The following is a 23,774-nucleotide window of genomic DNA, read 5'->3' on the forward strand; positions in this document are numbered from 1 at the left end:
AGTTTGACACCTTACAAAAAACAACAGACGTATTTTTGAGGTGCAACTTACTTGTATGGTTAAGTTTGACACCGTATGTAAATATTTTTCTTCTTTTATTCCTTTTGTACTGGTGCTGCTTGAACATGCTATGTTATTCATTTACCACATATATCGTCCTGGTAGCATATATTTTATATATGTTTAGGTACACGAAATTTTGTTTTTGTGTAAATAGGAAAAATATAGAATGAGACTATTTATTTTTAATACATAGTGGTCAGTATTAATCTTGACCATTGAATGTGAAATTGGGTGGTTGTATTTATTCCATTGACCAAATTCAAACTTCAAAAGAAATTTTTTCGAATTGTGTGATGTACCAAAATTATCAAATTAATTGTAACCGCCTTGTAAAGCAAATGATCTCATTATATACAATCCCTTATAAATATATGGAACTTTGCTACCAGTTGACTTAACTATTCATTTGCAACTCGCTACATAGAGCACCATTCTTCGATTATTCGTCTTTTAAGTTAACTTCCAATGAACATGGTATGATCTTCATTTATCAGCAATAGTGTTTTAAAGCTCGGTGATCCGGATCGAAAATTGCCAATCAATCTAGACTACCAAAGGCCATGACCAAGTCGGTTCTAGTAAGATGTGATCTTGGCCTAATTCTCCCCCCTAAAGCCCCTCCCCTCTTCCATATTTTTTATTATTCTAATCTAATATTTTTATAGATCTTCTTAATTGAGCACTTATACTATGCTCCCTAGCTTCTATTCCCTCGATCAAATGACCTACTTGGGAGGTTTTTTTCAACTAAAATTTTGGCAACCACTTGAGAATCACTAGTTGATTATTCTAAAAAAAATAAATAGAAAGTGAGTTTCAAACACTAAGATGTCAACTTATTTAAGAGATAGTAGATTTAGGTGGGCTGTCATACATAGCACAAACCCAGTACAACACTTGTTCGGAGTTGCAAGTTAATTCAAGTAGAAAGTTCGAAAAGAGCAAGAGATAGGCCCAAAATGACATGATCGAAAAAAGTGAAAAACAAAATAATAGAATTATGGCCTCACTGAGAGTATGACCCTTAATAGAGCAAAATGACGAACCATAATTTGTGCAATCGATCCCAATTAGTTGAAAAAATGTTTTGATGATGATGAAATGCCACCGTATTGAGGTCAATCTATGAGTTAAAATATTATATCCCTAAAGGTCCAAAAACCAATCTTAGGTGGGGTTTTACTTGATGGAGTAATGAACAGAATACTTCGACGGAGTAGAATATCTTTTACCATTTTAATTTTTTGGAAAAAGTTTATATAGAGCTGAGGCTCTAAACAATCAAATTAGAGCCTATCTCAAAAATTTCACTAGAAGATGTTGTTTTGATGCTAAATTATCCTCAAATTGCTCATCTCGACATCAAGATGCATGGACATGAGAAAAAAATGGATTTCACATTTTGAAAATAGTGTATTTTGTAACGAATTTTTGAACCGTCAAGTTTCAAGATTTTCAAGTTTTCATTGATTTGTCGATTTACACTATTTTTTAAGCTTTAAACTTTATAAATAAAGCTGAAAATATATTTTAAGGCTTTCACAAAGATTTTCAATATTGAAACCGCATTTCTCGACACCATTTGAAGGTAGGCTCTAATTTGAACCGCACCCTAATATTTTTTGAGCAAGCTTTCTATGCTTCTCCTACAACATAAACTTGTACACTTCTCCTTATCCAACTGTCTATTATGAAGAGCGGGCTAAGATTGCCCAATCACAATGTCACGTTTGTACATTATTTTATTTTTAAATTTTTTCTATAAATGATTTTGACACCAAATTTTAGATGTCCAATCCTCTATTAAACTCACACTAGTAAAAAAAATATAAAAACAATATTTTTAATAAAATAAAAAAACCAAAATACCATTAAAAGTTTCAAGGGGGTCTTTTGATCATTATATTTTATTAAAAAATTATTTTTTATATTTTTTTATAGGTGCGCCTATGTGCTACGTACCAATTTTTATATTCATACGATTTGTATAAAAAAAACTAAAAATAAAATACTTTAAAACATTAGATCTAAGATCAAACGGTGAGCGACTCTCTCTACCAAAATTGGAGGGCTGGACAGTAGGGGAAGCATAAAATACGAAGGTGCACCATACCTCTACATATACGGATGCTTCAGTAAGCCAACTACACCGTTTTTTTTTTTTTTTTTGGGGTGATTTTAGTGTCTCTCAGCCGAACGAAAAAAGAGAGCCGAAATTTTGGTGTTTAAGCCCGAAATTTACGGGAACTCTTAGTTTCAGACGCCAAAATTTCTTACATGAGCAGCACGTGCAATTCGGTTAACATTTTTAAAGCTCTTCAACAATTCGTTCGTTGGCCTCCCATTTTACACCATTTCTGCTGCTCGTTTTCTTGCTCAACTGAAACCCTACTTCGATTGCACGTGCTAGACCTCCATTATAGGATCTTGAGCCCTTTATACCAGGTAATTTATTATCAGTTTTCTGGTTTTTCTAGGTTTCGGGAATCGTATTGTTCTTCGCTTGTATATTTATGTCCTTAATGGGAGAAAAAGGGATCAATTTTTCGGATTTCAATTTTAATTGTTCGATATTTGCTGTTTTTCTTCCGTGTATATTGGTAGGATTAGTTTATTGGGACTTTTATGTGGATTTGTGTTGAGATCTGGGTCTCTGTATAGTGTTTTAATTTTAGAGTTTTATGAGAAGAAAATTGGCTTAATTGTGATCCCAGATATTAATTGGATCATAAAATATGTTTTTCTTATGGATTACTTTGTCGATGAGTGAACTCTATGAAATTTTCTGATGTTAGTTTGTGTGAGTTCAACGATTCATTCACTGCCCTGTACTCTTCTATGCATTTTATTTAACATGTTAGGGGTATTGTCATGAAAAAATGATTATTATTGGTATCATTGTTGAAGATTAATACTAATCTCAATAGCGATATAGTTGTTATCGCAGTTGCTAATGATAATAGGATTATCATTCTTAGATGTTTTGGAGTTTGATTTGTGTAATTGCTTAAGAATTACGGGAGTGGTTTACCTTATCTGGTTCATGCATTTTGCTTGAGATTTTACTTTTTAGATAATTTTGTTGTTTATTTGTCATTTGGGATCCTTTATATTTGTCATTTGGGATCGTTTAGCGAGTGGGCTTTCTGTTTTATGAGAATTAAGGAAAATGCATGTTAGTGGTATTCTATTGGATCAACTCTTTATGTGCTAGACTACGAAATTGTTCAAGAACCGTGGGAGTAACTTTGGTTTTCTATTAGCTTAGCGAGGTATGTTTGTTTGTGTCCTTGGTATTTGCACTTAATTATATTGCGATTTATTTGTCCAAGAGTATTGCCATAAAGGACCACACTGTCTAATGATTGAGAATAATTGGGGACCTGGTTTCATGTCAAATAGGGTTTTCACTCTTCAGCCATGCTTGTTCATTTCCTTGTAATTATCGAGTGATTAATGTTATTAATTGTTCATTTTAGTGATTTGGTTTCTTCTCAGAAATACCCGACCCCAAATAATTGGGATAAGGCTTGGATGATGATGATGAAGGTTTCTTCTCATAAATGGGTTTTCTTTTCCGTTGTAAAAAGAAATGATTTTTTTTCTAGTCTTCTAGACATATGTTTATGGATGTTTTGGCTAATCATTGATGATGGGGGTTCATGAGATAAATAGGATTACTTAATCAATTATATTCATGCATTTATTGTACATACCATTTACTTATCTCTTCATTTTTGTGATTTGGGTTCTTTTTGAAGGAGGTCTAATTTGGTCATAGAGGAAACAACTTAAAATTAAAGCTATTGGCTCCATATGCAGAAATGTCTGAGAATAATGAGAATGGTGGTCTCTCCAGTACAGCAGAAAGCACTTCTGATCATAATTCTTCTAGTGCCAGTGATTCGGGACTGGATGATGGTTACTCAGGTACAATAACTGTGAATCATGACAATGGGAGTTCTGATAAAAATCAATTTTCATGTGTATACATAGAACATTCTTTGGGGTCTAATGATGTAATAGTCCATAATGGTGTGTCCAGTGAACAATACAACTCAACTGAAAATCATGGAGATCTTGTATGTACTGATATTCCATGAATTTCTACTTTTTCAGATGTGGGTGTTAGCAATGGCACTCTGGTTGAGGAGTCTGGAACTAATCAGGATACAACTGTTCAAATTTCAATTGTAACTGAGGGAGAATCACATGGTGAAGATGAAGCTTTATGCAGTGAAGGTGAACCTGGAACAAGTTCTCACGATCATGGTGCTACCACTTATCTTGAACCCCTTGATGCTAAAGAAGGCTCTAGTCATGATTACAGCCTACTGGCGAATGGGAACCAGGAAGATGTATTTGTGGAACCAATGGCAGATGGAAGAGTGGATTCTATGATGGATAAACCCCTGATTCAGGTAATAGAACATTGTAATGTTTGCTCTATCTTTTGTTTTCCTATGTAGTAAAGTACTTGTGTGGCAGGAGTCCAGGTCTTTTCAGTTGGATATGGTGCACAGAGGAGATGGCTCATTGGTGAATGAGGAGGATGGGTCATTCCAGGTTTCTTCGTCAGACTCTTCAGCTGAGCATGAAGGTCTCACCTCCAGTTTTGTTGCTGTTGAAGAAGTGTCTAAGGAAGAAACCTTTGTTGATGCGCCCGATGAATTGGACACTCTTGAAAGGAGGAATTCTGGTGTAGAAGACTTAGTGATTGTGAGTGAAAATGATGTTCGCGATGGTCCATCTCCTAGAGAAAATGAATCCTTGATGATGGAAGATGAGAAAACTCTTGAAATAAAAACTGAGTTGGCCAAGATGCAGCATGAGCTAGCAAAGACCATCGCAGAAAAAGAACTCATTGCTCGTGAATTCGAAGAATTTAAATTGAGCATGGCTTCATCCAAAGAAGCACCTGTACTGAACCAGGAACTCATGGTTACCCTCACAAACTCTGTTGAGAAATTGGGAGCAGCAATTGGGTCTTCTCCACTTATTATTTCTGATGATTCAGATGCCACATCTTTTATTTCTCAGTTTTCTACCACTGTTCATGCTGCAATCGATGAGCTTGATGCTCGTTTGAGAAAGTTGGAGGTAATATGATTATGTTTTCTCTCCCTCCCTTTCTCTCTCTCTGTCTCTCTCTCTGTCTCTCTCTCTCATTTCTCTGTTTTCTTAATTTACTATTTAGATATTCCTATGTTTCAGTACAAATTTTCACACATTTTCCATGTTTGATTCTTCTATTAATTCTAGTTCCCGATGCAGGAAGAGAGAGCAGCATTTGCAAGGGAGTTCATTGACCTTCATCATCAGCTCCGAATATTAACTGAGCAGCAACTCTTGTCCACTGAGAGTGGTGATGCACTAGTTGATCGTCTTCGACTTGCTGAAGAAAATGTTTGTGATAGCATGGACATGGCCTTGGATGTACCTTTGCATGAAATGCTTAATGATTGCTCCAAGTTTGCTATTCAGCTTCATGATGCTTTGGGTGAAAGGATACATGCTGAGGGAACCATGAGAGAGCTCCATGCCGTGCTGTTTACCAAGGACCAAGAGATTGAAGAACTCAATGCAAGGATCACTGAGCTTTCGGAAAAAAGCAGTGAGCTAGCAAATTTTTATGGTGCCTTTGAGGCAAAATGTGAGGAACTTTCATCTGAAGTGGTACAAGATGCAATTGCACGTGATGTTGTTTTCTCTTATGTGGGTTCTCTCCAAAAGATATGGGCTGAGGGAGATGCTTATATGAAAGTCTCCACTGGTAAATGCCTTGAGGAGAAGAGGGCTTTACTTGAACAGTGGGGCAAGGCCCAACAAAGTCTAGAAGAGGCAAACTCTGAAAGGAATAAAATGCGTATGGATCTTGAGCAGGCAGAGAATAAGTTGTTGACTGCAAAAGAAAAGCTTAGCTTGGCAGTGAGTAAAGGCAAATCATTGGTTCAGCAGCGAGATTTACTGAGGCAGTCATTATCTGAGAAGACAAATGAGCTCGAGAAATGCTTACTTGAATTGCAACAAAAATCTGAACTCCTAGATGCCACACAAGTTAGCTCAGATAAACATGTGCATATGCTAGAAGAAGAATTGCTTGAAACTAAAAGTTGGCTTTCTTCGCTTCAAGAATCGTTGATGCAGAAGAGCACAACGATTCAGGAATTGGAAAGAATTATTTCTCAGGTCAATATGCTTGAAGAGCTTAGTTCCAAACAAATTGTTGACAAGGTTGGATGGCTTGTGGACCAAAAGCAGGCTTTAGAAAACTTTTTGAAGGAAAAGGATGGTCTTATAAATAAATATAGTGATGCATTTTCTTGCTTTGATGTACCCAAGACAGTTTCATCGCTGGAAGGTCGGATAGAGTGGTTGAGAGTCTCTTTCTCTCAGGCCAAAGATGAAATAACTCGATTGAAGAATAAAGCTTCGTTGTGTGAATCTGAATTGATGGAGGCACAAACAGAAATTAAGAATCTCAAAACAAGTCTTTCAGAAGAAAGACAGAAGAGGGATTCTCTTCAAATGGGATTTGAGGAGCTTACAGGCAAGTATACTGACATTGTTAAACAATCCCATCAGGTATCTTCTGAGAAGGAAGAGCTGATGGAAAGGCTGATAGAGGTTGCTGGTTACATAGACAATCAACAGGTGGTTTATCAGTCTCCCTCAGACTCGGGCTTTGTGTTTGAGAAATGCCTTCAGATTATCACTGAAAGAATCAATACCTCATCTCTTGTGGACATGGAAGAGCTCCAAAGGCTACATAATCTAGTGAATGATAAAGACCAGGAACTCGAACAGTACTATAAGATGTTGTTAGAGGCTTCCATTTTGGAGGCAGTAGAGAAATCCCAGATGTCTGATCTCTCTCAGGAAGCTAGAAAACTTTCGGAAGAGTTATTGGCTTTGAAGACTGAAAGAGATGCCCTGCAAAAAGAGCTTGTGCGAACTGAAGAGAAATCATCTTTGCTAAGGGAAAAACTGTCACTGGCAGTGAAGAAAGGGAAAGGTTTGCTTCAAGACCGAGAGAACTTAAAGCTTTCCCTTGAAGAAAAAAATGCTGACATTGAGAAATTGAAAGTGGAGGTTGAGCGGCATGAAGCTGCAGTCAGTGAGTGCAAAGACCAAATCAAGAAGCTTTCTGCTGATTTGGAACGCTTGCCTATATTAGAATTGGAGATTACAATGGCAAAGGATCAAAGGGAACAAGTGGAGAAGTATTTATTGGAGAGCAATAGTATGTTGCAGAGAGTAATGGATGCTATTGAAACCATTGTTCTTCCAACTGAACTTGTATTTGAGGAGCCAATAGACAAGGTGAAATGGATTGGAGAATTCATCTCGGATAAGATTCATTCTGAGCAAGAATTAGAGAAAGCAAAGGAGGAAGCTCTTATTCAGGCTAGAAAACTGGAGGATGCATCTGCATTTATAAAATCACTTGAAGACACATTGTCCCAGGCAGCGAGCAAACTTTCTTTGCTTTCAGATGAAAAAAGCAGAGGTGAATCCGAAAATGATCATGAAATGCGTGTTTTGAAGACTGAGTTGGCTGCATGTATGGCAGAGTTAACTAAAACTCGGTCAAGACTTGATAACCAGACCTCTAATCTTATTGGGCAGCTTGATTTCCTTAGAATGCTCCACAAGGATGAAAGTCGAATGCTTCCTCTCATGATAAACAGCTTTTCAAAGAAAATTGAGGGCCTGAAAAGTTTGGAGCAATTGCTTCATGATATACTTAATCAGCTCGCCCAGCTAAAGCATTCAGATTCACTTCATGAGGACACACAAGTTCATTCTCACAATCTGATTGACAAGCAGGTAAGTTTGTACTCCTTTATCATACATAGCTCAGAGTACATAATATATGCATACATAGCAATATACAGAGTCACAAATGCATATGTTCACCAAGTACATACTTGTTGCGCATGAATATGCAAAATGTTTTGTACTAAAAAGATTTCCACCAGCACATATTAATTGCACATTAATATATAGCACTGACACATTTTCCTTTGGATGTGTATCATCAATGCCTTTCATTGTGCCTAGGTGCTCATAGGTTGCCTCACTTTTCGAAACCCGCGAAGTGGGATTTTACACAAAAAGTATGTGGAGTTTAGGTATTCTTTGAATTGAGATTCACTTTTTATGTTGGATGTATTTGTCACTGGTATGATTCACACTTATGGCTTTATAGAATTGGATCTATACATATGGACTTCTCATATTTTCCTTGCATGTGTGAGATTTAAATGATCCAAGAAAAAACTGATTCTGATGGGCATGTTCAATTTCTCGAACATATACTGGCTCTACATGTGAGGCATCTGACCTTGTTGGACCTGTCTTCATCTGTCTCTGATGCTTCTGCTGGTCCCACTTGGCCTTGTAGCTAAAAACATTTGGAGCGCTCCATATAAAAATCTGCATGGCAGGCTTCAAATTTGCCCTTTTGACCTCACTTTTATATTTCAACATGTGCACCTTATCTCATTAATGCATTGTATATTCTTGACCTGATTTGGTAAAGTCTAATCTTTCTATACCAACCATCTCTTTAAAATCTCACTTTTGCTTTGAAATCTCGCTGATGCATGTAGTTGTGGTTCATATCCTTATTTGATTACCATTAGTTAGTTATCAATCCAAATATGACCTTGGCAATTTATTTTCTTGCTTTCTTGGATTTATTTAACTTATTAATTTTATTGATATTTCAATTTAAATATTATATATATGTATATATCATAGTAAATATTATCTAGGTAATCTATTTTAATAATAAGTATTTATTTGGATATGTTTTAAAAAATTTATTATGATTCAGTTCATCATATTTTCTATATATTCTATTTCAGAAATTATGGACTTGTCTGCCTTATTAACAAAGTTATGAACAGTGGCTTGTCTCAATATCCATGTAGCACTGATTATGTTACATTCAGCATGAGCAACATCCTTAGCCTAGAGGAAAGCATAGATGCATAATGCAACACTCATTGTCATATGCTTGCCCATGCCTAACAACATCTTGCCACATTTAGTACGTGAGATGCTTTACTTGTATATGTGGTGCCTGCTCTAGTGCATAGTTTTAAAAAGCATTAGGTGGCCCTTTGCAGATTGGGCTTGCTATGGGACTAGGCAAGCACCTTATATCCGAAGCTTATAATACGCTAATGTGTGTAACGATACCCGCTCCCAAAGTTTTCTTATAATATGCTAATGTCTGTAACGATACTCTCACGCAAAGCTTTCTTTGTGTGCCTGTCGTGTGCAGTTAATCACATATATCACACGCATTATGTCGCTCCATAGCCCCCCCCCCCCCCCCCCCCCCCCCCCCCCCCCCCCCTCTCTAGCATCTTTCCCCATAAACCTTTATTCCTTTATTCTCTCATCGAATGTGACCCCCCAAAAGACCTTCATTCCCTCATTCTCTCATTCAGCATGACCCTACAAGCACAACTGAGCACGCTCTCTTTTTATGTCGCCCGCTCTAAAGCATCTCTTTATACGCAAATGTTAGGCATCCATCTAGACCCTTTATGTTGGTACATAAATAACCTATATTATATTCCCATACACAAGATGTATATACTATATAGATGTATCTTTATATGATGTAATAATATTGTATGTACCGTAATATAATTATATATTAATTTATTAATGTAATATATCGAGTAAATATTTTGTAGACCATATAAAATTTATTGTATCATATAATATTAGTAAATTATATAAGTAAATAATATATTACATATTAAAATGTAGAATCATGCATATATTCTGGCATGTTAGTAATTTCTTGAAAACTGGCTTGTTAGTAATACTTTGGTATTCAATCTTATCTTAGTTGAAAATTTTCTGGCCAAGTTTGTCTTGTTAGTGCGTGATTTTCATTACAGTACTTTTCATGAGATGTTCATGGATATCTATCTGTCTTTTCTTATATCTCTTTATGGCTCAATTTGTGGTTCTGATCTTTGCATTGTTCTCTACTTTTTTCCTCCTCAGAATGGTCGTTTTCCATCACTGGCCAATCCAGTTGCTGAATGTGAAGAACATCCAAATGGCATGGCTGATAGTATTGAAGCAGGAAGAGAAGACATTGTTGATAATCTCCCGTCGTATATAGCAGAGGGTCTCGAGGGTTTGCACAGGGTAATTAAGAATCTTGGAGGTAAATTTGAAGGTTTTTCGACCTCTTTGGATTCACAAATTACTGTTCTGTTGCAACTGCTGCAGACAACAAAGAATGAAGTAAATCTCATGTCTCAATTCATGGAAGCAATACGAGTTGATTTTAATAATTTGACAAGTTACAACAAGATCCAAGAGAACGCAATATCCACACTGCAGAAAGGCATAAATATTTTACTTTCTGCATGTGCTGATGCTACTGAAGAACTCCAGATTGTAGAGTCTGATAATTTCACAAAATTATTGAGTTTCAAGATAGATTCACAAGACCAAAATGTTTATGTGCAAGAGAAGTTGGATGAAATCGATAAATCTGTGAAGGCAGTGTTAAACTTTCTGTCTGTTGCAAGAGAAAGGATTCAGGTTCAATCTCTGGAGTTGAATGATGTTAAGGCCAAATTGCTTGAAGCAGAATTGGTTGGGACTGAGAGATCAAGGACCCTTGAAGAAGTGCAGAGTAAATTGAAAGAAACCGAATTGGTTGGGATTGAGAGATCACGGACCCTTGAAGCACTGCAAAATAAATTGAAAGAAACCGAACTGACTTCAGAAAATGCTGTCAGAGAAAGGGATGTAAACATTGAGAGAATTTCGAAGCTGGAGAGTGATGGGGAATCACTGCACAATTCTTGTAATGAGCTGAAGCTTATGTTGGAGGATTATCAGGCTTGCAAGGATTTATTGAAGGCAAAGGAAGATGAGCTCTTGCTAGTGCCTCGCAACTTGGCAGCTAAAGATCAAGGTGAGTGTTATTTTATTTAATTGACTCTTTCCTTGCAAAGGACATGTAATGAGTCCCTACATTTCTTCCTTTATTTATAACATTCTAACTTACCTCTTGTTTCTTTGGGCCTGCAGAATCTAGTAAGCATATCATGTCAGGTTCACAGTTGGAAACTCTCTTTGAAAAAGTGAAGGGATTAAAATTTGAACATGACAACACTGAAACCAAGAGCTCAAATTTCATGTTGGGTCTTGGTGACAAGCTATTTTACATTGTTGACCATTACTTAGAATTGGAAGAGAGAGTGAACATGTTGATCCATGAGAAGGAAAAGGTGCAGTCAGTTCTTGTATCTCATGATAGTGAAGTCTTGCATCTGAGGCAGGAAAATGCGAGGCTCGCTGACAATGCTCAAGATACAGAGACAAAAGCTAACGAGATTGCAGACCTAATTTCAGGTTTGGAGAGAATAATTTCAAATTATGGAGGTAATGGTATTTTGGAAGAAAAAGAGCCTTTGAGTGCAAAGGCAATTTTGCTCTTATTAGAGAAGATGGTGATATCCATTGTTCAGGATTCTGAAAACTTGAAGTTACGCAGCCAAAGTTTGGATGCTATGCTCCGGAGCAGTCAGAATGTTGTAGATGATTTGTCAGCTAAAGTTAAACTGCTTGAAGCGTCCCATTCTGAGCAGGCAGATCCACAAGAAATGGATCACGAAAGAAGTGCTTTTGTAGCATCCTCTCAAGCAACTGGATCAGAGATATCTGAAATCGATGATACGGTGAATTTCTTTCTTTATTATCTAATCTGTTTGTCATACTTTTATCATTTATTCATACTCATAAAAGACATCATTTTTTTCTTTGCATTTAATATTTTTCTCTTAATGCTGTCACTCCCAAATACCATTGAAGGTGAGGAATTGCAAGGATCCCATGAGGGACCTTATCAAATGTCTTGGAGGTTCTACATCTTAGTGTAGCCACATACTTATTCTGGTTAAAGTGTCTAAATATTTCTGAGATATGTCATGAATTGTGGATGTTATACTTAGATACTTCTCTTACTTTATGAAGAGTTATAAAACCTTTATGAGTGAGACATATTGAAGTTGTTCAACACACTTGACCCTCGATGAGGGTTGCAAATTTTTCCCGTCCACACACCAAAGATCCATTTAACACATTGAAAACAACTAGACAACTCAATAAACTAGAATGAAATTTTGGGGTAAGAGGTCTTAAGTATGACTTCTTAAGATTTCCCTGTTGGATTACTGGGTTTATAAGTAATGGCTGTTAACTACCTATGAATCAGAGTGTTCGATGTCCATTTATGCAATTAAAGTAGTAGTTTTGGGGCCTATAGCTACCCATCAATGAAACTATTCACTTATTCACTTATTACAATATAATAATTTCTAAGCCTTACCAGTCGGAGTGGTTTGGTTTGCAGTTCTATGGATACTTATCGGAAGTCTGGTATGACATTACTTTCATCCTAGGATATGCAATGGGGTAATCATTATTGCCACCCTCAACAGTATAGTGTTGAAGTCTTTTAATGTGATTTTTGTTACTACAAGATACATTGACCTTGTTCTTCAAAAACAAGATACGTTGACCTAAATGGGACCATGGAGGCTGCATCTGAAGGACCTCTCTTTCTCTTTCTCTCTCTGCTTCCATCTCTTGTACCTGTGTGTGTGTGGACACAAGTTTTAAGGCAAATCACACAAGCCACGTACATGCATTCTTTCAAACACAGCACACGTGCCCCTCATGATCTCTCTGTTATTGGACTCTTTGTGTCAATATATATGATAATATTTATGATCACGAAAATTATCGCCAACACTTATAGCTTACGCTTTCTTCCATTTACTCGAGGACCAGTCAAGCAAGAGTCCCATTCCTACGATATCTCCTGCTGCTGCTCATGTTAGGACACTCCGGAAAGGATCAACAGACCATCTTGCTTTGACCATTGATACAGAATCGGATCGTTTGATTAATAACCAACTTGAAGATGATGACAAAGGTTTGTATCTACTGCCTCGTAGTTTTAGGTCTAAGGGTTTGGTTTGTTTATTTTTGGCACACTTAATATACAGAATCTAAGGCTGTATTGTCTTTATTCTTAGTAAATGTTGGGTTTGCTATATTCGCTGGTTGTTCTCTTGCAGGTCATGTATTCAAGTCTCTCAACACATCAGGTCTTATACCAAAGTCAGCGAAGCTGATGGCAGACAAGATCGATGGTGTCTGGTACACCATGCATTTTTTTTGTTTATTCTTAAAATTTCAATGCCTTCGATGAGCCCAAACCGTAATCTGTTTTGCTTTTAATTTTTATTTTCATCATGTTAACGAATCCTAAGTGCACGAGTTGCACGAATATAGCAACTTTTCACATGCTGCACACCCTAGTGTCAACATTAATGAAATTGTTTACCTAAGCCACAAACCCTTGATCTTAACGCCCACACAAATATAGTTACTGGTCACTTTGGCTTTGGGTTTTTCTAGGGTTAGTATGACCTATCTTTTGTTTTGCTTTTCAACTGTTTTCATGACCAGATTCGGCATTGTTTGTAGGGTATCAGCCGGACGTGTTTTGATGAGACGACCAGGAGCTAGGATGGGCCTCATAACCTACTGGCTTCTATTGCATTTATGTGCTTTTGCTTCCATTTTGTAACCTTTTTATTGAGAAAGAGTAATTGTAAAGGGCAGTTGGAGAGCATAATGTAGTGTAAATACATCTTGGTTTTGATTTTTGTGCAACAAATCTGATCAATTGATTCATTTTCATCTTCTCCTTCAATTTGTATGATTCATTTTCATCTTCTCCTTCAATTTGTATGATTCATTATGAGTAGAGGCCTGCCCACCTTTTAAGCACATGAATTTATAGACCAGATTGATTCTTTTCATGTTCTTACAAAATGTTCTGTTTGGCATATTACCCTTCTTGCCACTGATAGATGTGATCATCATATCCCAATCTAGGCTGCTTTAATAGTTTTTTTTTCTCGTGTTAAAAAATATGATGAAATTCGTATCTATCTATCAATGGAGATGGGCAGCCCGGCCCGTACTTGCTCTGAAAAACTAGAGTCTGGGCCACAAGATATGATTGAGAGCAAGGCAAGGTTGAGCCTAGCCAAGCTTGGACTAGGCTAGTGCCACGGCCCAGTCCGGGCATTACCAAGATTGGGCTAGTGCCCTGGCCCGCCCTGTCCCTGCCAAGACTGAGCTAGGGACCTTTTGGCTGATCTGCACTTGACCGAGCATAGACAAGGCTCGGGCCTGGCTGGCCCTGTCATACCCAGCCCTGTCATTTTGGGTGGACATTGAAGGCCACTAGTTTGAACCATAAGCATTACTTTGGACTAGAGCAAAACGTTCGGACACCCGGCTTGTGTGAATGAGTGGGGCTCAATCTTGAAGCTCGTCGTTTGTGCAAATTACATTGAAAATTCTCATGAAGGAAAAATTCTGAGTCTCTTCGTGCAATTTTTCTCTTTTTTGATAAATGTTACGAGCCTTTATTAAAAAGATGCTTCGAGCTTCGAGAGAATGAGTTCACAAGGATTGGATCAAAGCCTTAGAAACTTGTGAAAAGGAAAGAGTAATTCCAAAGCGTTAGAAACTTGTGAAAATGAAAGAGTAACACCAAGTTTAGCTAGGCCATCAGCAACATCATTAGCTGAAGGGGAAGGGTGTGGTCAGAAGAAATCCTCAAATTAAGCAGAGCACAAAGATCTTGAATTTTTAACCAGATGGTAAATAAGGACCAAGCAGGACCATTTGATAACACTAGGGAATCCTCCTCAATTATAATGTATCCATTGAATTCCCTCCCAATAATAACTTGAAGGCTTTGAAGGAGGGCAACCAATTCAGCATGATTGGCAGTCGAAGAGCCACATTGACCCGAGAAGGAAAAAAGAACCAATCCTGAACTATTGCGAAGTAGCTTAAGGAAAAAAGAACCAATCCTGAACTATTGCGAAGTAGCTTACCAACACGTGCGGGGTTTGGATTTCCAAAGAAACATTCTAAAAGTACAATCCAAGTTCTATGAGACAGCTAGAGAGTGAAAAGGAGTTCGCAAGATATTTCAGATTGACATAAATGTCCATCCGAAGAGTTCCCCGACCGTCGGGCGTGGAGGAGAACATTCAAGAGAGATTGTAAAATACGATCTTTGACTCTTTCAATACTTTGTCCTAAGCCAACGGAAAACTTTGTTGTATCTTTTCATCAGGAGTTGTGTAGCCAACGTCAAATGGATGGGATAAGGCTTGGATGATGATGATAATGATGTTCTTATCCTTCGCTCCATGAGGTAATACCAATGATTTAAAAAATGCTGGGTCGGCACGAAATCACTCGGTCCGACCTGAAATTGGTCACCCCATGCCGATTCTATCAATATATAGGAAATTGTATGGGTCTAGAAGAGAACCGGCGATTTGCTAAATTAAAACAATGTTTTGCTACAATAAAAACTTCATTTTGTTACAGTAAAAACATCAGTTTATTGATCCGGATCGGTTCATTATTTTTGTACGTGTCTATTCACTGATTTGAACCGGTTTTTGCAATGCCCGATCTTGGTCACCGATCTTTTTTTAAAAGAAAAAAGTTTATATAGAGTTTAGGATCTAAACATTCAAATTAGAGACTGCATCGCAAAACCGTTTGGATAAGTGAAGACGCGGTACGGATCGCGGTGGAAAAAATAGTTAACTGGCGGAAAAAGCACTTGCAAACCAGTCCTTAAAAACTAAAAGAAAAATCACATTATTCTAAAAAACAGTGATGTGGTAAGTCTTAGACGGATCCAAAAACATATCCTACTTTCACACGGGGAAATACCATATACTATGCTGCCGCGGGATCATGATATCAAATCCTCGCCCTTACAGAATGATTCGTTGAAAATGGGATTAAAATGCGTTTGCTCCTCGCATAAAGCGGGAAGAATAATACGACGGAGGATTTATATATATCCATAGACAGTGAAGAGAGAGAAACGATGATGATTAAGTCAGCCGCTATCAGTGCAGGTACCCAATAATCTCTCACTACACATCCTGTAAAGCTCTCGGCCTTTTTCGTGTAATTTAGTTATGGAATCCATCTAGATGTTTAGAGAGAGAGAGAGAGAGAGAGAGGGATTTTAGGGCCATCAGTTGTTAATTATGCGGTTGATTTTCATTTCTTTGATCAGATTACTTGGTATTCAGGCCTATTGGGCTTCTCTTCTCTGGAAGTGATTCATCGCACTTTAAACATCGAGGTGTAAGTACAATTTGCAATTTTAATTATTTGAAAATTCCCACTCTCTCTCTCTTTTCCTTTTTTTTTTATTTTTATGGATAGATCTCTTATGCTGAAATGTGGTATGGTGTTACACTGTTACTTATTGATGATGAATCCTGCCATTTTTCATGTGAATGTTTAAAGTTATCTTCGATTTTTTCTTGTCAGTGTTTTGTTTCCAAAGAGGTGCCTATCCTCACTGAGATTTCATGGTGATGATTTATTTCTCTTATGTTTTAGGGCTCTAAACCAGATTTTGCTGTCTCAGCAAAGCGCAATTCAAAGCAGAAACTTTCACGGAACAGAGGAAAACTTGAACAGAATACGATCCAAATCACACAGACTCCATTAGATGAGCTCGATAGGGTTCCGAATTCCATTAGCGCTCCAATTGATAATCCTTCTAGTCAAGATGATTTCATTCATAAGAGCAGTCATGAAATACTTGTTGATGATAAGAGCTCTCTTCGTAGGCCTTCGAGGGATAGTGTGCTCCAAGCTTGTGTTCTCACATCTGGCTCCATATTTGCTTTGGGAGCAATAATTCGACAGGTGAAATTCTTGTGCTTTTGTCTGTTGTTTTACTTATTTGTGATGAACTGAACTCTTTTCTTTGAGCAGTTGAGCTGACAGTCTATTTCAGGATTTTAGAAAAACCTAAAAGAGCCAGTGATGTAGATTTTTTTTTTTTTTGTTCTTTGATAGATCGAAGTCATTGGCGCATTGTTTTTCTTGGCCCAGTTACTCCATATTTTGGACTGGTTTTAGTTGGCTTAAGTTGCCTTTTTTTTTATTGTACTAATTATTACCTAGTAAATGTTTGTAAGTGGATGAGAATCTGTCTTTGCATCAATCCCTATCTTGGTAGATGGCAGGCGAGATGTCAATATTTCATTTGATGGCTTAGAAGTTGTAATAGAGTTATATTGAAAACGAGGTTCAATTGCTCCACTTGGACTCGGGACATGGGACTCAGGCCTCCACAGCTGAGTAACTCAGGCAAATCCGAGTGGATAAAGAAAAACAAAAATTTAAAATTTTTTTAAGAAAAACAGTGAAAAGGACACTGGAATAAACAACATTAAAAGTCCAAAAAAGGTGGAAAAATAAAAAATAAAAGATGGAATTTGGAAAAAAAGATTTATAACAGGAAACAATTTAGAAAATTCACAAAAGGGGAAAAGTAGAAAAATATAGCATATGAGAAGAAAAAATCACAAATCATCATCAAAAATCAAAATTATTATAAAAAATTAATGATTGATTGAGTAAACAATATAAATTTCTGTTTTTTATTTTATGTAATCGAGTTTGTACCTAGGAACTCAGCTCGACAAGGTGCTGAGTACCACGTAACTCGGCTGAGTTGAGTTTATCCAGTCAAGATTTAAAACCATGCTGAAAATGTAAATAATATTTTCATATACATGGCCAGCAAGTCGAGAATTACCATATTAGAAGCTTGGTTACAACTCAATGTTTTTAATCATTTGGTGCCATAACTTAGCATGAGTTTAATTACTACGAGCTGGTAAGCCTCTTTTTCTGCAATGTTGATGAAATGGAGCCCTACTTGAGCATGAATATGATGATTTGGACCTGGGAAGCATCATTTTTGACGTCATTACGCCCAAAACAATCATGTGATATGAGAATATGACTGGGACTGAGTAAGATCAATTTTTATTCAGATATTAGAAAGCAAATTTGGTAAGCTGCATTATTTATGATTTCTCGGTAATTAAAAACTCATTCATATGTAAGGAGCTGCTTCAGGTTGCCTTCTGTTTTTTGTATTATTTCATACCCATGATCTTTATTTTGATGAGTCATTTATTCCTGATCTGCATTTATGAATTTCGAGTCATTGACATATAGGGTTTCATAAAATGAATATGATTCAGTATATGGGATTTCGATCATAAGTTTTATTTATCTGTCTGCTACTATTTTCAGAATTTGGAATCGCTCTTTTGAATTTGAAAGTCTAGCAAAGTATTGTCCGTTTCCATAAAGTGAGTCTCTTGTTCTTTTTCAGTTGAATATGGACAGAGATTATTGTGGCATTGAGAATCTACTTCCTAACTATTTTAGAATTAATTTGATTTATTGGGCACGGAACCAATTGTTCTTCGAGTATTCTTCTTAAGTTGAACAGCTCACAATCATTTCTAATTTTATTTTGCAGATATCTCATATTTCATCCATGGAAGGATGGGCAGTCCCTGACACCCTAATGGATGTATCATGTAAATATTTCACCTAATGTTTTTAATGTCTACACGCTATGCAATACCTTCATTGGCCATTAAAGAGCGAAACAGTATCAATAAATGGAATAATACATATGCCTATATTGGTTGTATTATGATGCTAATGCTACCAAAAAATGGCAATAATGAGATTTGCTGCAGTTTTAGCTTCTCACTGTAAGATTCAGTCTTTTTCTAGCTTGTTGGTCTTTAGGTAGCTTGTTACACATGTCAATGCTTGCCCTGTGAAGTTTTTGGCATATTCTGATGAATGGAGAATGGTCGCTGACTACTGAATGTTCGTCTTCCCAGTTGACTTTGAATGGTGGCATCTTCAATTAATCACAGGTTCCATAATAACAGTATCATCATGCCGGTATTTCCTTTTGAAGATGTGGCCTGAATTTGCAGAGTCTAGTGAAGCAGCTAATCAACAGGTGGGCAATATATGATTCTTTCCTTATTTACTGAAAATATAAGTCCAAGACCTATAAAGTGTGTCCAAAATGAGTTTCTGGTGCTGTTAGCGATCATGTTTGGGTAGTTCAGATGAAACAAGGATGCTAGATTCATGATTCATGTTTTCAAAACTTATTTCTGATGAACCATTTAGGAAGTTCTGATTGTTCAGACTATAAACCTTTGGCTAGGCAGTGCAAGATTTAATCTGGGACATCTTATGTTTATTGGATCATCATCATAGCTTTTTTCCAACTATTTGGGGTCGGATACATGAATCCTGGTCCGTCACTTTGCTCTCAGTAAGGCCATAAGTCCCCATATCTTTTGTAACTACTTCCAATCATGTCCTTTTGGGCTTTCTCTTTGTCCTTTTTGGACTTTCCACTTGAACCAACTTGCACCTCCTAACAAATGCATTAAAGCTTGGATATTTGAAATGATCTCTCTTTATGTTTCAGCTGTTTTCTTTCTGTCTCATAGAAATGGAGCTGAGGTCTCTTGGGCCTCTTGATGTGTGGTTTTTAGAGTAGTGTTTAAATCATATTCTTGATTACTTGCCACCTTATCATCTCTTGAGTGGGCTTTTCTAATTTATTCTATTTTCCTTCTTGGTTCAATCCTTTATGCTTATTGCTTTTGTTTCAAGTAAAACTCAGATTAAATAAATCAGATTCAAATGAGAAGCATGTTACCCTTAAGCTTTGGATTAGATTTCAATCCTGAAATTCTACTGGTATGACAAGCCATACCGTTTAATCACTCTGAAAGCCTCTTTCACTAGGTTCCAAACAGAAGGCATAAATAGGTTGTTTGCTCATGCAGGGTAAAAAATAACCACTCTATTTCTGCCATCTTGCTCATTTCTAGTTTGAAATAATAAAAATGAAAGAATTAATAATGCAGCATCCTTTGCTCTATAACTAATGAAATAATTAGTTACCCAAATTTCTTTTAAAACTTACCCCAAAAAAAACTAACGAAATAATTTAAAAAATCATAGTATTTAAAGATAATTTATTTGGTAACTGGAGAATAAAATGACCTTCACCTTGTACCCCGTTTTTGTCTTTTCTGCGCTCGATGTCTTTCAGGTTCTGAGCTCTTTAAATCCATTGGATTATGCTATGGTAGCTTTCTTACCTGGAATAAGTGAGGTAAAGTGCATTTTAAGAGAACATTGGTCTGATTTCTTTTGAACATTGTCAATCATAAGCACCATGTGACAAACTAACTTTGACCTTGTAGGAGCTCCTTTTTCGTGGGGCACTTCTGCCCCTTTTTGGGCTAAATTGGAAGAGCGCCTTAGTTATAGGGTCTCTATTTGGAGCTCTGCACTTGGGAAATGGCAGGAAACTATCCTTTGCGATTTGGTAAATCTTTCTTTTCATTAATTATTTGTGAAATTCTTTTGGTGCTCAATGTGTTTCACATACACTCCATAACTTTGGCATCAGTAAGATCTAATAAAAACGTTTATGCATAGTTTTCTTTTTTAAGAAAAAGGTAATGTCATGTTTTGAAAATGCATTAAAATGATTAAACTGTTGGAAATATGATGAGGACTGCTAACTTGCTCTAGTATTACGATCTGGCAGGGCTTCAGTTGTTGGGTTCATTTACGGTCTCGGAACCATTATGTCCTCTAGCGTGCTTGTACCCATGGCTTCTCATTCATTGAACAATCTTATAGGAGCTACATTGTGGCGATACAGTTCTAAGAACAAAACTGAAATGTGATCTGGTCCTATTATTGAAGCTACAGAATTGTAAGATATAAATGCCATTTAAGTTCTTGATGTGTACTATTGTCATCGTATCCCCTTGATATGGAATTTTGTCCAAGTGTAGAAAATATTGTTGACTTGATATAATCATACCCTGCAACCACTATTTAGATTTTTGAAAAAGGATTTGGTTAAAAAAATATCTGATGCGGTATAAAAGGAACCTTCTTTTTTTGCTAATCATTTCAACATTTCAATCTTCTGCCTCTATATTGTTTGAACTATAGTGTTTGTTGAGTGCTGGTTCCAATTGTCTACACTTTGAACGTATTTGAGTCCTGGCCACCTAAATAGTTCATGGAAAGACAGTGGAGGCCGGTTTTATATATATATATATATATATATATATATATATATATATATATATATATAGAGGGTAATCTAAAATTTACAAACCTTCAAATTACAAATGTTAAAGATAGAGAAAGGGTGGATTTATTAATTTTGTAGTCTATTTTTTTAAAAAAAGTTACTTTTTGTGATATCTTCATCATTAAGTAAGAGTAATTTGTAAATATTACTACGTGACAATGGGTATTTTTGTTATCTCCATGAAAGGTAAAGTTAAAATTTTTATTAGAAGACAATGACACTTTACAAATAAAATTCTCGGACACTAACTTCCAAATTGCCATTGTACTTTTGTAAAAATTTTAAATTTGCTCTTGTTTAATAGTTAAGTTATCCATTAAAATAATTTTTTAAACAAAAAATAATTATCGTTTTGATATATACACCCATCACAACCCTATTTAGCTTTAACCTTTATATTTTGAGGGGGTCGATAACTCTAGATAAACCATGTATATATATATATATATATATATATATATATATATATATATATATATATATATATATATATATATATATATATATATGAGTAGTGATCTAATACAACGGTTGTATCATAGTATAATGCAACGACTTTTCTAAAAAACCATGTTTGTGGTATTTGTGTGATCCAAAATTTTACACACACACTCTCTTCATCTCAATAATCAATCCCCCCAAAAAAAAAGTTCAATTTGAATTTTAGATATGGTCAAAATGAGTCCCCTCCAAAAATGAATCTAGACCATTCATTTGGTGAATTTCAAGATCTTAGCCTTTATAAACTTAAAATCAATTTTTCTTTTTTAATATTGTTTATCTTATGATATTAAAACCATCCAAAAAAATAAAAAATGAAAAAAATCCTTCTAAGACCTAGATCTAAGCATCTCACCAAAATGAACATCCTATGTTAATTGGGTTAAAAAAATACTTTCTAAATTGTGTTTTCAATTTTTTTTTCTTTTGTGATTGTTTATTAGAATGAAAAGAATGTAGATTTCAAAATTTAGATCACACAAGTGGTCATAACATGGTTTTTGAAGGTTGTTGCATCATATTACTATGCAACTGTTGAATGAATCATTGCCCCATATATATATATATATATATATATATATATAGAAGATATTACAAAACACCTTTAGGCGAAAATGAACAGTGATTTCGCCTACCATCATCATTGTTCAAAGTTTATCATACGTTCATGATTGTCTGGTAGTGTTTCAATTTTTTTTCTACAAATTGAAATGACTTGAAATTTGGAGCGTGTGTTCATCAAAAATAGGTGAATCTATGAAAAATAACAAAATACATTTTACATAAAAAAAATTCACCAAAATACCCCCAAAAATTGTCAAGGGTATTTTGGTCATTTATTTTATTGATTATTTTTTTTATATTTTTATTAGGTGTGTCTCACTAAGATGTACACATGCTCCAAATTTCGGACTATTTTGATTCGTAGAAAAAAAAATGAAAAATGAGACACTACCGGACAATCGTGACTGTGCGATGAACTTTGGACGGTGATGAGGGTAGGTGAAATCACTGTTCATTTTCGTCTATAGTAGTTGGGAAGACTATATATATATAGGGTGTGGTTTGTATAGAGCCTAGGTTCTAAACAATCAAATTAGAGCCTACCTTCAAATAGTGTTGAGAAATATGGTTTCAATATTGAAAATCTTTTTGATAGCCTTAAAATATATTTTCATCTTTATTTACAAAGTTTAAAGCTTAAAAAATAGTGTAAATCGAGTGATCTATGAAAACTTGAAAATTGATGGTCCAAAAATGTGTTACAAAATACACTATATTCAAAACTTGAAATCCATTTTTTTCTCATGTCCATCCATCTTGATATTAAGATGATCAATTTACTTAAAAAAAATTGACCAAAATACCCCCAAAAAGTGTGGGGGTATTTTGGTCAATTTTTTTTTGAATTATTTTTTTATATTTTTATTAGGTGCGTCTCACTAAGATGTATACACGCTCCAAATTTTAGATTATTCTGATTTATATAAGAAAAAAAATGAAAAATAAAATACTATCGGACAATCGTGAACGTACGATGAACTTTAGACGGTGATGAGGGTAGGCGAAATCACTGTTCATTTCGCGTATAGGTGTTGGAAAGATTTTTCCTATATATATATATATATATATATATATGGTGTATTTTGTATAGAGCCTAGGCTCTAAACAATCAAATTAGAGCCTACCTTCAAATAGTATGGAGAAATGTGGTCTCAATATTGAAAATCTTTTTGATAGCCTTAAAATATATTTTCATCTTAAAAAATAGTGTAAATCGAGTGATCTATGAAAACTTTAAAATTGACTGTCCAAAATGTGTTCCAAAATACACTATTTCCAAAACTTGAAATCAATTTTTTTCTCATGTCCATGCATCTTGAAGTCGAGATGATCAATTTGAGGATATTTGAGCATCAAAACAACCTCTAGTGAAAATTTTGAGGTAAGCTTGAATTTGATTGTTTAGAGCGTCGGCTCTATATAAACTTTTCCCTTTTTATTAGGGTCGCTAAATGTTATGGCTGCAACTAGCATAAGTAGCTAGGAGAATATTCGG

At 35.7% G+C, this 23,774-nt stretch overlaps 2 protein-coding genes across 7 annotated transcripts; both read left to right on the top strand.

The window, feature by feature from the left end:
• The first annotated feature begins 2,105 nt into the window (after nucleotides 1-2,105).
• TNO1 (TGN-related, localized SYP41 interacting protein) lies at nucleotides 2,106-13,837 on the top strand. Of its 5 annotated transcripts, none has more exons than XM_020671939.2 (10): nucleotides 2,106-2,508; nucleotides 3,825-3,993; nucleotides 4,183-4,484; nucleotides 4,552-5,163; nucleotides 5,338-7,893; nucleotides 10,099-11,026; nucleotides 11,143-11,792; nucleotides 12,907-13,051; nucleotides 13,197-13,278; nucleotides 13,609-13,837. In XM_020671939.2, the coding sequence occupies exons 2-10, from the start codon at nucleotides 3,888-3,890 to the stop codon at nucleotides 13,709-13,711; spliced, it is 5,484 nt and encodes a 1,827-aa protein (XP_020527598.1). In that variant the 5' UTR covers nucleotides 2,106-2,508; nucleotides 3,825-3,887; the 3' UTR covers nucleotides 13,712-13,837. The 5 variants fall into 5 exon arrangements, with proteins under 5 accessions (XP_020527598.1, XP_020527599.1, XP_020527600.1 ...); XM_020671940.2 differs by having other exon boundaries at nucleotides 2,210-2,508; nucleotides 3,886-3,993; XM_020671941.2 differs by having other exon boundaries at nucleotides 2,269-2,508; nucleotides 4,533-5,163.
• Nucleotides 13,838-15,954: 2,117 nt separating this feature from the next.
• LOC18442001 (CAAX amino terminal protease family protein) lies at nucleotides 15,955-20,965 on the top strand. 2 transcript variants are annotated; one of them, XM_006852225.4, is made up of 8 exons: nucleotides 15,955-16,088; nucleotides 16,253-16,323; nucleotides 16,585-16,896; nucleotides 18,533-18,593; nucleotides 18,909-19,033; nucleotides 20,150-20,212; nucleotides 20,304-20,428; nucleotides 20,654-20,965. In XM_006852225.4, exons 1-8 carry the CDS (start codon nucleotides 16,058-16,060, stop codon nucleotides 20,793-20,795), a joined length of 930 nt encoding a protein of 309 aa, XP_006852287.1. In that variant the 5' UTR covers nucleotides 15,955-16,057; the 3' UTR covers nucleotides 20,796-20,965. The 2 variants fall into 2 exon arrangements, with proteins under 2 accessions (XP_006852287.1, XP_088724895.1); XM_088868769.1 differs by lacking the exons at nucleotides 15,955-16,088; nucleotides 16,253-16,323 and adding an exon at nucleotides 18,301-18,359 and having other exon boundaries at nucleotides 16,816-16,896.
• Nucleotides 20,966-23,774: the final 2,809 nt, after the last annotated feature.

Source organism: Amborella trichopoda, chromosome 6, assembly GCF_054954075.1.
Source record: "Amborella trichopoda isolate Santa Cruz 75 chromosome 6, AtrichopodaSantaCruz75HAP2 v2.0, whole genome shotgun sequence".
Lineage (NCBI taxonomy): Eukaryota > Viridiplantae > Streptophyta > Magnoliopsida > Amborellales > Amborellaceae > Amborella > Amborella trichopoda.

Bases quoted from the DNA above. Each gene is read 5' to 3' on its own strand.
- LOC18442001 (XM_006852225.4), top strand. From the start codon at position 16,058: ATGATGATTAAGTCAGCCGCTATCAGTGCAG. The intron at 20,213-20,303 runs GTAAAGTGCATT...TTGACCTTGTAG, and splicing joins TCTTACCTGGAATAAGTGAG to GAGCTCCTTTTTCGTGGGGC. The intron at 20,429-20,653 runs GTAAATCTTTCT...ACGATCTGGCAG, and splicing joins AAACTATCCTTTGCGATTTG to GGCTTCAGTTGTTGGGTTCA.
- TNO1 (XM_020671939.2), top strand. From the start codon at position 3,888: ATGTCTGAGAATAATGAGAATGGTGGTCTCTCCAGTACAGCAGAAAGC. The intron at 11,027-11,142 runs GTGAGTGTTATT...TTGGGCCTGCAG, and splicing joins CTTGGCAGCTAAAGATCAAG to AATCTAGTAAGCATATCATG. The intron at 11,793-12,906 runs GTGAATTTCTTT...CTCGAGGACCAG, and splicing joins TATCTGAAATCGATGATACG to TCAAGCAAGAGTCCCATTCC.